The 14,022-nt window shown below is 34.9% G+C and overlaps 1 protein-coding gene across 4 annotated transcripts in view; it reads right to left on the bottom strand.

Moving 5' to 3' along the window:
• Positions 1 to 2,197: 2,197 nt before the first annotated feature.
• The window catches only part of LOC126896815 (nuclear hormone receptor FTZ-F1), a 55,602-nt gene continuing 43,777 nt past the window's right edge, over positions 2,198 to 14,022 (bottom strand). For all 4 annotated transcript variants that reach the window (XM_050669916.1, XM_050669913.1, XM_050669915.1 and 1 more), the window contains 6 exons: positions 11,073 to 11,344; positions 10,304 to 11,002; positions 5,746 to 6,004; positions 5,536 to 5,636; positions 5,231 to 5,457; positions 2,198 to 4,542 (listed from right to left, as the gene is read on the bottom strand). In XM_050669916.1, the coding sequence (XP_050525873.1) occupies positions 5,311 to 5,457; positions 5,536 to 5,636; positions 5,746 to 6,004; positions 10,304 to 11,002; positions 11,073 to 11,344 (1,478 nt within the window). In that variant the 3' untranslated portion in view covers positions 2,198 to 4,542; positions 5,231 to 5,310. The remainder of the gene's footprint in view (positions 4,543 to 5,230; positions 5,458 to 5,535; positions 5,637 to 5,745; positions 6,005 to 10,303; positions 11,003 to 11,072; positions 11,345 to 14,022) is intronic.

Below are 14,022 nucleotides of genomic sequence, written 5' to 3'. Positions count from 1 at the left end.
TACAAGTAGTAAAATTTTTAATCAGTAAAATAAAATAATTCTGTGATATCGTCCTTATACTAAATGAAAAACGAATAATTAAATTTAAATAAATAATAAAATAATGACTTGAATAAATTTAACACCTACACCTTCTGTTTTTTACAAATATTAATACTTATGTTTAAATTAAAAATTAAACAATGAAATAATTGAAGCATAGATATTACTAAGTTTAAACTAAAACCATTAATTAACTACACAAAATTTGTGATTTTATAAAACCACATTTTTATCGAGATCTCGAATAATTTGATTGGTTATCATAGAGTAATTAATTAACTAATTTATTAATTAACACTTAATTGACATTGTCAACTACTGACAAATACTTATAATTTTTCTTTTAAAATTGTCAAAAAAAAATAAATATATTCATTCAAAATTAATCAAGGGCGAAATAACACGTTGTCTTTTATTTATTTGGATAATAATAATTGTTTTGGTGGCAAAATTACTTTTAACAATTAAAAGTCAACATAGAATTTACAACACACCTACAGTAAACGGTAACTATATAAACACCTTTTACTGTATTAAATTGTATTTTTTTTTATTAATACATCCATTGAATAATTAAGAGTATACTGTGCAAGTACATAGTTTATATCATCAGATCTTATTATTAGCATTATATTGCCTTTGTGACTCAACAGTATAATTCAAACAATCATGTAGTTAGTTTCATATTCGAGTGGGTTTTAAAAGAATGATATTCTAGTGAGTTGAAAACGGTCCAATCTCTAAAATCTTATAACTCATGAACATTATTAATTGATAATTTAAAAAATCTAAATTATTTCTAATATATATTTTTCTGTAGTGTGGTAGATATTATGATGCAAATGAGTAACACAATCATAATAAGAATATTATTCCTATTATACAGTACTTAATCTTAATGCTCGTGTCATCCAGATAGCAAAAATAGTATTTTAGTAATAATGGTAGTAAGACGAATTATTATGCTCACACACGTCGACGATTGACCTAGTTTTTTATTGGTAAAAAATATTATCAAAACGAACACTTGTACAAGTTTTTCGTTTAAACGGAAAAATCAAACGATTAATGTCTACCAATGTGGAAATTCAAAATAACACAAAAAGTTTAAGATATGCACAGAACTTACAGTACCTCATGAGTTCTACTCACGATTATTAGCGCTTTTAATAGGAAAACTTCTTGATAACAAAAACTAGGTCACGAAACTTGGTGCGGAGAATAATCAAAGCAAAATTTTGACCTTGATAGTGTACTACTACAAAAGTGAAAGGATATTATTTCTATAGTTAATGTTGTGTACAAGGCAAATAGAAGAAATATAAAAAACTAATAAAAATGTCAAATATAATCTAGAACAGTAATTGTTTTGATCGCATATTGATACTGAAAGAAAACACAAATGACATAGTTATCATTCTGTTTCTAGTAATTATTTCTTGTGGTTTATCAGAATCATGTAAACATAAGAAATAATCTGGGCCTTGTGTCCTTCCATAACATGAATTTAATAGTTACGTTAATTTTATAAAAAAAAAAATAGTTGGGAAATATTTAATATCTATAATAAAGATCGAAATATAAACACAGTATTTATGTTTTAGAATAATATAGGACTTCACACTAAATTTGAAAATTTGTAATTAACCATATGATTAACAAAATTTAAGAAAAAAAATACATGAAGTACTATCTAAAATCTAGTCATAAGGACATAAAAATATGAATTCTTAAAAATCATCCCGAATACCAATTAATGAACTTAACACGGTATTTTATTTCATTTTTTGATTTAAAAAGAATGCTATTTAACATTTCAAGTAATATCTCAACAAAAACTAAATTAAAAATATAGTTAAGACAGAAACCAAAAATATTAATTGAAAGAATACAGAAATCGTCATGTGTAATAAAATTAAACGTAAGTATATATTTACATCAAAAATAGATAATACAAACACAAAACACTTAATAACATGGTATTTATTATTATATTTTATGTAATAATAATAATAATGAATCATTAACTTAAATCTTAAGATTTTACGTTATTTATAATATATATATATTTGTATATATTTATATGAATACATATAAATATATAGTATATGGTACAAACGCAATGAATTTATTGAGGTAACAGGATTTTTATGTCTTAAAAATATATTTTTAAATAATTTTTCAAAAAAAAAAAAAACAAAAAAACAAGATACATTTTTATGAAACTGTTTTTGCTTGTTTTATATTAATTATTATACATATTTATAACTTTTTAGTTTTACAGCTATAATCTACACTAAAGACAAAAATAAAAATACAAAGCTTACGCACTAAGCAAGGTTAACATCAGAAAAGGCTGTACTAATGGTGTCAAATATAATAGTTATAATAATTAATAAAATAATAATAATGATATTATGATAATTATAATAATAGAATAAAAATAATTTTAATAATATAATAATGTAAATGGAGAACAAAAGAACCAACAGATATTTTAAAACGATAATAAAAACTTAAACATTTTATTCATTAAAAAAAAATATATTATATTTTAATATAGATTAATAAACATCATACTTTCAAAATATATTTTATAATGCGTTACATCATATTATATCATTTAAAAATATTCAATCACAATGTTTGATCACGAATTCATACGAAAACCCTGGACGCTTTATTTAAAATTATGATTAAACATCTTTTCCCAACTATATAATCACTAACAAATATAAGAGTAAAATATTGAAAATCATTCTGTTATATTTTAGTTGATCACTATAAAAATTTCACTTTAACATCATCCCATCTCTTAACTCTTTTTGTTACCATGTGTAAAAGCCCCAAAGCATGAATGGTATTAAGGAAGACATACAGGCCTATACAAAATATAACACATGGTAACCAAACAGATTCTCTGTAGAAAAAAAATAGAACTATTTAAGAGGGATGTAGGAATCTTATATGTGTGCGTACTTTCAAACAATTAACGAACAATACAGCAAGAAAATAAACAATGAGCAAGTACATAGTAAATATTACTTATAAAATTTTAAACGGTAACTCATAGTTTCATACAATCATTCTTGTTTATAAATTTCATTTTTTTTAATTACTATTTTTAAAATAAATATTTTCAAAGCTTAACATTATGAACCACAAAGGTATATAATATATGCACTAAATTCTAAAAATACACTCATAAATAAATAAATCTTTAAGCTTAAACATCTATTATATTTATGTTAAAATACAATAATAATTAAAATACAGGAGATAATTAAGGCGAACTCTAAAACTTGTCCATCACCTTCTACCAGGAGAAAAAAGTATAAAATATACAATAACTTTAGGTATTTTGTTTGTAGATTAAATTTAGAACAGACGGAATGTTTTTAATAAAATTTTTTACACAAAATCCAGAATTTGAAAAATACATTTTATGCCCAAATATCCCTGAAAACCAATACTAATAGCTAATGGGGAAAACAGTAAAATATTCAATAAATGTTTAGAAAAATATTTTTGTACTCTTGTTTTAGAGGCAATGGTTGTTTTAAACATTTAATAATTCATATTTAAAAAATATTTCTCAATTCTTCATATAAAAGTTATCTCTGAGGGAATAAAATACAAGAGTGCAGTTATTATAAATTATATGGTATACATTGTCCACTCTTACTATTTGGAGTATTCAAAATTGATTTTTATAATTAAAAATTAATTAATTACATGTTGAATACTAAAAATAGCTATCATTTTCACACTATCATGGTCTCTTTTAAAAAAATTGTTTTCCAAACTTCATAATCATTACAAGAAATTGAAAAATAAAAGAAAATAATTATAAATATATAAACTGCTCATGTCAAATGGAATCTTATACGTGTATTATTTATAACTGGAACAGTGTGTAGGAACTGATCGGCTATTAAAATAAATATATGTAGTAATAATATAATCATTTCAAATTGTTTAAACTTTGAGCACATCTCCGTTTACTGGCCTTTTGAGATTTGGTAACCAAACATTAAATACCTAACCTAATTTCTTAATATATAACTATATACATATAATATGTGTTTCGTACAATATACAAAAGTGTATGTATAGTATTTATACATTACAAACTTATTTTTTAAATATTATTATTGGTGGTTGTGCACGTATGCACTTATAAAATTTATTAGTCATCGGAAGGATTATTTGTCAATCATTTTAAAATTTCAAATAAAAATAAATAATAATAAAATTAATAATAAATAATATTTATGTGTGTATTTGTGTGTGAATATGTAAGTGTGTAAAAATGTATGTGTGGTGTGTGTGAGAGTAGTTTTGACCAACATCGCGTACGTATGTAATGACGCTGTCGACGAGATCAGTTGGTAACTCTGTAAAACTCAAATATATTGTAGTTGTCATGGTAACGAGACTGCCACTGGAAGCGGCTTCATCTTCGTTTTTCGCGATTTTGGGTATAAGTTGTGGCCACTCCTGAAAAATAAAAATAAAAATTACTATAAGCTCACAGATGTCATAATGACAAACATTATACACGAAGTTAAGTAATATTTGATGATTGAAAAAAAATTCCTAAGTAAGCAAGCAAGTATGTTAATCCATTTAAAAATCTAAGGTTACATTGGTTTTATCAAGAAAAACACATAATTGTGCTATGGTGTGAAGGTACGATCACGACTTAATGACACTTTCAGTTTTACAACATATTGAAAAAATATCTACGAACATATTACACACTGTGGCCTAATTAAACGGATGTTTATGATATCTGTTGAAAATTATGCGGTTGATGGTGTGCAATAAGCATTAACATTTGTACACACGCGGTGTTTTAATGATGCGAAATATCTAGACTGGTTTGCCTTGACATCAGTTAGGTTCGCAGATAGATGAAAAAATAAAAGAATAATACTATGATATGATGTGATGCGAGTAAAGTATCGGTTATTTTTTAAAAAAATAACGCGAGCGCAAAAACCAGTCGCCCGGCGGACAAGTCAAACGAGTTAAACTTGTTAAGCTTGCAGGGCTTATCCGCGCCAACCAAATCATCCACGTTAATAATCAATGAGTAATACAAAAGAAACTCGTCGTTACTTTAAACGGACAAAAAATATGCTTATTTAGTTAGGTTATTTTCTTCAAAATACTATGTCCTTACGTATGAACTTGTATACGAAGCACGGGTCCCTTCCATAAAATTTTTGGTGGGTGTTCATCGATGACAATGCGTGTGGTATTTTATTTTCGCTTAGCGTGCAGCATCTCCATGAGCAACGTTTGCGTTGGAGCGCCTCCGCTACAGTGTTTCATGTACAGACTCTCTTCGCCCCTGGTGGCTATGTGATGGATATCTGGTAAGACGGACAAAAGTTTGGTGAATTTGTCCTAAAAAACATTGAAAAAAGATACACCGTTAGAAGAAAAACTGACGTCTAAGAACCACCACTTTGTTGAATATATTACCTGCACTTGAGAATTCGCTGTGATGCAGTAGTCCAGCAGGGCCTTAAGCACTTGTTCGTGACCTTCTTGGACGTGTTTACTGTTGCCGATCCCTTTGACGTCTAAACGAGAAAAAGAAAACAAAAAATAGGGGGCGGTTAGTAAGCAATAGTGCGGTTACATCGGTTTGTGCCGTCACCAAAGAGCCACCGCGCACAATATTACAATTACCGGGGTTCAAAAGTAACAGGAACTTTAAGCAAATGTAGTCGCCAACGTCGAACTTGAGCTCCTGGAGTCGTTCGACGACCCGGGCGAAACAATCGGCCATTGTGGTCACTCCCAAGAGGCCCAGGGCGAGCAAGTCGAACTTTTGTCCGTTGTGCAACATGATCTCGTTGGCCAGGTTGTTGTGCATGTGCTGGTGGATGTGGTCTAACACCAACATATCCGACCACGAATGCTGCAACAACTTCATTTGATCGTCCACCTGAAACACCAAACATGACAACGTTAGCAATCGATAGTTTTCAGAAACATTAAACCGACCAGGTTTGTCAAAGAGCGACAGTTTAATCATAAAGCGACGACGTTCAATACTTAATGAAGCTCGATTATAATAATGGTAAAATAATTACATCGCACGGAGGTTAGGTCGGCTTCCATACGCCAGTGTTCTATTCTCGATTGGTATATAGTATCGTGTACAAAAAACAAGGTATAGTTGCATAATGGCCGATTGTAATAATATTTCCAATTGCTTTACTATTATTGTACACACACGGAGCGCATGCACACGCCTATCCGTACAGCAGATAGATAATGTACCTCCACCACACAAAAAAACGACGACGATAGTGTTCTCACCGCATCACAGACTTCCATTTACGCATAACGAATTGCTATACAAGACCTTGAAAAGTGAAAGAAGAGTCGACGCGGCGACATCATTCGACGTAACACGTAGGTAATACTACTGTTAACGTTCTGATATTAACTCATTTTTTTTCTCTTGGTTATTTTTTTATACAAACGCTTCAAACAGGACGGACTTTTCGTGAGAGACTAGCGGAAAGATTTTCTCGGTCTGTAATCGTATACGGTTTTCCGCTTTCACCGTCGGAGGAAACAATGAAAACTCGTCCTCGAGTCCAAGGCCAATGTCGATTTCACTATGACAAAAAAACCAGTTGGAAGACGGGAATACTCTAACCTAAGAAATGCCGATTCGATTCTTGATGATATTTATCATGAATACCGATCGATGAACCAATAAACGTTAATAATAATATGATATTAATACACAAAGAATACTATGTCGAATAAACTATAAGGGCAGCACTTGATTGGAAACGCTCCAAAAGCCTAAAAAAAACTATGAAGAACGTATCGAGGAGAGTGGGCGAAGATCACCTACACGAAAAGGGGAACATAATTTAATAAATAATCTATTCGGTAGTCGGAGAATTCATATATTTTATTAACTGGAGCCGGCTACATTCATAGCGAACACATGGTGTGAGAAGTCAAATTCACAAATAATATTGTGCGTTCCCTTCTTCGACCGTGTACGAAAATAGTGATACTTTAATCCATAGCGCTTATTTAATTTGCATAAAATAGCACCGGCAAGAAAAACGCGTTACTTAGACAGTAAGAGTACGTTGGAACATCATTCAGAAGCGAAAATCAAGTTTTTAAACATGATAAATTACAAATCATGTACGTCGATACATTTATTTTTTTTTTAACAATAATATCCCAGCCCAGGTGACACGTACTAAACAAAAAATACACATATTAGTAATCGTTGGTGTACACATGAGAAGAAATTAAGAAGTCGATGCCCAGCGATGTTTGTGTTTGCCAGCGTTTTTTTTTTTTCATTGTAATACTTCCGCGTATACAATTTGTTTTTTTGTTGTTAGAAATAAAATTTCAAGGTGACAAATATTAATGATTTGAACGTCGGGGTTCATTGTAGCCGGGAATTAATTTCGTTATTATTATTTTGATAAAACTTCATTATGCACGTAAACGGACTTGGTTGACCGGTCAACACACACAATGAACCCGCAAAAAGTTGAGCAATCGTCCGTCCATTAATTATCTGTCCGCTTTTTTTACTTTTGGCAACATTAATAAATAGGTTAACGGGCTAAAGCTACAATTTATCTTGTTAGACGTACTGCGGCGGCGTTGTTAATATTGTTACAAATATCATTCGTTAAGAATCGACGGAAAACGACGCTAAGAAGCTCACCCGACACAAATCGGTTTAACTTCGAAATCGAACCGCTCACAGTAATAATAATGACGACAAATATAAACGTGTAACCGCAGTGTATACGAGGCGTATGTTGGCGAAAATTTCTGAATTTAAAAAAAGAACGAAGACAGCAAATAGTCGGTACGGTTAAAACGAAGGCAAAGGGATAGACGTTTAAATTAGAAATTGGGACAACGCCGTCAGAGGGGTGGGCTGGCATACGGCGATTGTACCCCCACGTATCTCCAACTACTACACTGCCCCACCCATCACTTTGACGTAGGCCAAGACTATACCTTCATGAAAAACCATCGATCGCCGGCTCGACCATGACCTACCATAAGCAAATTAACCTAGTTTCAGACCCCTGTTGCCCACCCCGTCCGAGTTTGACACACGCACGATCCCTTGCGACTGAAAAATTCAACGAGAAAATTATTTCTGTGTTTGTCGACACAGTCGTTTTTATCGCTACCCCGAAAACTATTTAAGGCAACCGCCACCGTTGGGAGTTTGGAATTGGGACACGACACCACCGGCTCGTGCTTGTAAAAAAAGCCTTTCATATTTTCAGTGTATCCGAACAAAGTACAGCACGAATACAACAATAAACGTGCCCTACACGATATTTAGAAAATGTTATTGCAACGTTCAAAGACAAACGACCTCGTTGTTTTTTTAACTTTTGTAACACTACGCCAGTGTGTTTGGTAAACACATATATATTGGTTAAAACAAACACAAACGTGGTTGAAAAACAAGCCGTTTGTGTTTAGAGTTTTAGGTCGTTTCCCGCCGTTGCGTTTCGGTTATAATTTGAAGTTACAATCAAAATATAAATAAATAAACGGCTATGGTGCAAACTTTTCACTGCCGGTGAACATACGGTCAAATACTAATGGGAATTGCCCTTTGTTGTCTCCGGCATCACACACAGTTTCCGGTCCGCGTTTATATAATCATTTATATACATACATATATAAATGTATTTGTACGAATTGCGAGAGTTTATCGTCAACGTTTCTCCTCGACCCTCCGTCTCTTCCCTTCCCCTTTAAATTCTTACAGTAGCACGCGAATGAAATGTTCTGCGAATGGTGGACACATAAAATTTCTTCTACCTGTCGTCACTAAAAAAATCGCCATTTATAGTTGGAGAGATAAAGATTATTATATTCGTGACAATTGAGAGTTTTTCCGTTTTATGATATTTTAGTCACACAGGCGACAGTTATGCAACTCAAACTTTCAAGAATCATTCTTTAATCCGTCGAATGTTGTCTCCCACCCAAAATCTCTAAATTATTTTTTTTCAACTATGCAACACTTTAGTACAATTCCAATATTAATATTAAACTTAATTTTACAATAAATATTAAATAAAATCAGTTCCCAAAATAAAATTGAACGAAAATGTTCGATAAATAAAAAAAGCTCATAAACTATGGTCCCTTGGCAGTGATATCGAATTGACCTAAAAACAAACTGTTTGCCATCTTTCAATGGAGCTATAAAAGAATAGTGTTACTCAAGATGGCCGTTTTATGATAAATAATATATTAAATAAACAAATAAAATAATATACGAAAAGCTAGAAACTGTGAAAAAGAGGGGAAGCAATGATACATCATCCGTGCGTTTTATATTGGCTGGAGAACCGGCAACGTTGGACACGACGACAACAGTGGTGAAGGTGAAGACGTGAAGGGGTACACCGGCCCGCACGCTGCCGCGACACAGGCCGTCCCCCTAAATCGGGCCCCTGCACTACACGATATGGTGTGGCGCGGCCGGTGCCGGCGTCATCGCTACCGGCCTCACATTGCGACTTCTCACTCGCCACTCTTTTAACTCAACGGGCGCCAACCGGGTGGTCAAAAACGATATATTTAAAATGATAATGAAAATTCTATAAAATAAGAACCGTCGCGTGGATATTGGTGGTGGAGATAGCCGAATGTAAATGAACGGTGGTCTCGTAAAATAATACCCCTCCCTTGATTGGAACGTACCAAAGATTATATTTAACGAGTTGAGCAATAGTTCTGTGCAGAAAACTTTTAGGACAATTATTGTTATTATTCTTTTTATAATTAAAAAAACGTAAAGCCAGAGTGCGCAATAGGCGACACATTGTTCTCGTTCACAATCAGTTTCAGTAGTTGAATTTCTGAACAGGCGGTGCTTTACGGCTGTGTTGCGCAAAAAATGCATAAACGATGGCGGACAAAAGTGCGAGTGTGTGTGTGTGTGTAATTATTATTTGCTATACAACTACTACACAAACTATTTAAGTGCGCGCGCGTTTAGACGATGAACTTGGCCTCATTTTAAACGTCCCCTACTCGCGCCTACCTATGCGTACTACGAATGGACTGCGGAGGCGGCAACCGCAGAGAAAATGGACTGTCGCTGCCAGCGGGTCGTGTTTAATACAAAGCATCCACATAATAACACCGACGGCGAAAATAATGATTTCCTAAAATTATAACGCCCCCAATAGAGCCTGTGTCAATTTACCTTCAGATCTTTGAAGAATACTGAATTCCTCGCCCAATCCACTTGGGAGAAAAGATTTTGATCGAGTACCTTACACATGAGTTCGAACAAGTCCACTTCACACTGGTTGTAAGTTTGACTTTGTAGAAGACCGAATAACGAGCTTTGCCACTCCCGGTCGTCCAGGCCTTGTACGAATTCCCGGATGACGGGCGACATGCCTTTGTGGCCGCCAGTCTGTCCACCGGCAGCGGTTGCACCGGTCGGCGTGGTGGCCGACGAACTACCGCCGTTGTCCATGACGTGGTGTTGTTGTTGCTGTGCCTGCTGTTGATGGGTAGTAGCGGCTAGCAGGTAATTTTTGGGCGAAGTTGGCGGTGACCACATTTTGTTGACCGATATGAGCGATCCGGGAGCCCCGGCACCCTGCGGTTGCGACTGCTGTTGCGCCTGCTGCTGATGATGTTGATGTTGCTGCGGTTGTCCGGTTGCTGCGTTCATATTACTGACCGAATTATTATTGTTACTACTATTGTTGTTGTTGTTGTTGTTGTTGTTATTGCCATTAGCCGAAGCGACGATTTGCAGCGTCATCTGTGAATGTTGATTGACAGCGCACGTCGTTGCGGCTGCAACTGCCAGAGATCCAAGCCCAGCTTGCCCCAGCGCTACTGCGATGGGACTTGGCGATGAATCGGGCGACGACGTCAACGAAGACACCTGTACACGAAGAGAACAAAAAGTGTTATGAAGGAGTAAGCACCGGTGAATGAAAACGATAAATGTTTACCTGGGGTATTTGGATTTCCTGTTTGATGTGTAAATTTGATCCGGTGGACGTTATCGTCGATCCCGGATATTGGCCCAGCGTAACGGCGTCCCCAGCTGCCAACATAGCGAATTGATGGTGATTATTGGCTGCAGCCGAAGTAACAACTCCGCCGCGAATAGTTTGGACGGCCATTTGTCGTTGCCGCATCATTTGTAGTTTTCTCGCCCTGTCCCGTTTGTACATGGGACCAAATTTGTTTCTGCCACCTCGCATCCTATCGGCACGGACAGCTGTAAAAAAAAAAAAAATAATTATTTATTATTAACATCTTTATGAAGCCTTAAAATATACAAAGCTAATCAATCGACGATAACAGAGAGCGAGTATGGTTTCACAGGCCGTTCAACGATTTAAATACGTTTGTTCAAAATACACGCGAAAACGCGCCACAAGAATGCGACGTTCAATATTAAAAAATCGTTTAAATTGTCGTTGAATAGAATAATACGTTTTGATGTGTTCGCATACAATAATTTGAATAGATACTAATGCTTGTACATTTTAATTGTTGAAAGGTTCCCGAGGGGGCCGCCGTTCGTTCGGCACAGACATTTGGACAGGAAATCATTTCGAGAAAGGACGGTGAATAAATTACAAAAAATATATTTAATTATTTTACTACCTAGTAGACATGCACCGCAGACAAATTTTAATAGAGCGTCTTAATCAGCATGAGTATTATCGTACCGAGCAATCAAATAATATTATACACCAACATTAGTACGTTACATTAAATGTGTATGTATTTATACCGTGTAGACTTCAATACATGTAAAAATATATTTATACCAACAATAGTTCTTCTCATCGCATAGGTCCCCACCCGCTTCTATGCGCATAATGAACAGCAATTACGATTTAAAAAAAACATCATTATTAAAGTCATAACTAAACCGAAGCGAGATTCGAAAAGCTAACGAGATACGTGTACACAAAAATATACCAACAGAGCTGAAGTCAGACTTCTAAACACAATTGCAAAGTCATCGCTGTACCAACTCGGGTATGTGTATGGGTTTGTTTATAACACAATATTTTTATAAAATAACAACAAAAACCAAATAATATTTGTTCGTTTTTCTTCCTAAATATTTCTAATAATGAATAAACAAATATTGCGTATACGTCATACAACACAATGAAAATCGTTCTATTTGATGGAGACTCGTGAACGTAATTACGGAATCTCAATATTCACATAGACCGTGTGAGCTCGTGCGAAAAACGCCAAAGTTCGGTCTACGTTGTCATTAAAATAATAACATACCAGTTAAACAAGAGTCGTTATCAAATAAACAAATATAAAAACGTATTTTTGCGAATTATCTTCTTAATAATACGTTCTAACTATTAACCGCCACGCAAACCGGTTGTAAATATTTCCAGTGGCGTTGGCAAATGTGACGCATGTCAGTTAAAAATTCGAAGATTCTCATTGCGAATACATATGTGTGCATATCAACAGAACGATATTCGAAAGCACGTTCAACATTTAGCCGAGTGACGATGAGCTTTAAAGCACAATATTGTGCTACGTTGCGCAGCAGACGGATACACATATGACACCTCGCGAGTTTAGCGCAACAAGCGCGTGCGATAAATTTGTATGCTTATTACGTCACTGTACGCTGGTGGCAGTTGCGTAAAGGCACAAAATTATTACACGGACCGATTAACCAGCCGACGACCGATTCTGTAAATGTATGAAAACGTTTGTAAGCTATAAAATTCGACCATTTGGCGGCGGTTGTGTGTAAAACTTTCAGACGGAGTTACCCAACAGAAATCACGGAATTAATACGGGCATACTCGAATGAAAACATCATTATGGCGTAGTTTTGTTGTATAAAAAAAAAATTATTCGTTAGAATACGAAAAAGCCGACAAAACAAGTCGTGACGAGTCGTTAAGAATCCAAACAACAGACACAAAACGAAGGGAGAAGAGATCATACCAGTGACGTCAATATAAAAATAAATAATTTTTTTTCTAATACTATTATTTTCCCAACGAAATTTTTCACGCTCTATCAATAGATGTGCATAAGAATTAATTGTAAACTACACAATTCGGTCACGGTTGTGAAGTTAAAGATATACTAAAAATAAATTAAGCACTAAAATTATATCTTAGGTGTAAACCTAGGTATGCGGAATACCCAAATATGCGACAAACAGTAAACAACATGAATCATCATTGTCGTTAATCTTCGTTAGAAAACGAAATTTAGACGCAAGGGGCGTCGATTCGATCACTGCCGTCCATTGCGGCTACAGCGTTCCCCTGCAACGTGCACGCCGAGCCGATCTGATGGCGCGGTGGTGTGTGGCCTTGAGCGAACGCAATCACCGCCGATACGCCTTTTGTGCAATGAACGACGACGGACCAAAACGCGTATCACAATACATTTTGTACGTAAAGCGGAGCGGCAAGCGGTTGTAGTGTGCGCTGCGACGTTGCCAGTAATTATGGCGCTCGGAGACTTTAACGCTGCCCGGGAAAAACTCTTATCGAACCTGGCGCGCGGTGTGAATTTTTCGACCGTCAAGGAGAATCGAAGGACAGTGCTGCCAAGGGGAAGAGAGCAACGAGCACGGCTTGATAAAAATAAAAAAATCATAGTAAAGACATGACTTTCGATAAAATGACGCGATTGTGCAATTATTATTACGAGTCGACAACAGCGACCGAGTTGTAATATCATATACGGTCAAGGCCGCTTGCCTTGGCCCAGTCGGCGGTGGAAAAAAGTGAATGATAGAAAGAGCGAAGAAAGCACGTGCAGAGTTGTTCCGCTTTTACTTTTCTTTGGTTTTGCTCTGATCTAGGTCTGGTGAAGGTCGCCGTATTCGCATAATACTTTGATAACGGCATAACATGTAATCGACGGGAGAAATGCACATTTCTC

The sequence above is a fragment of the Daktulosphaira vitifoliae genome, unplaced genomic scaffold, assembly GCF_025091365.1.
Source record: "Daktulosphaira vitifoliae isolate Bord-2020 unplaced genomic scaffold, ASM2509136v1 Scaffold_1, whole genome shotgun sequence".
NCBI classification, from domain to species: Eukaryota; Metazoa; Arthropoda; class Insecta; order Hemiptera; family Phylloxeridae; genus Daktulosphaira; species Daktulosphaira vitifoliae.
Note: the sequence above shows the minus strand (reverse complement) of the source record. Positions and strands in the feature narration are given on the sequence as shown.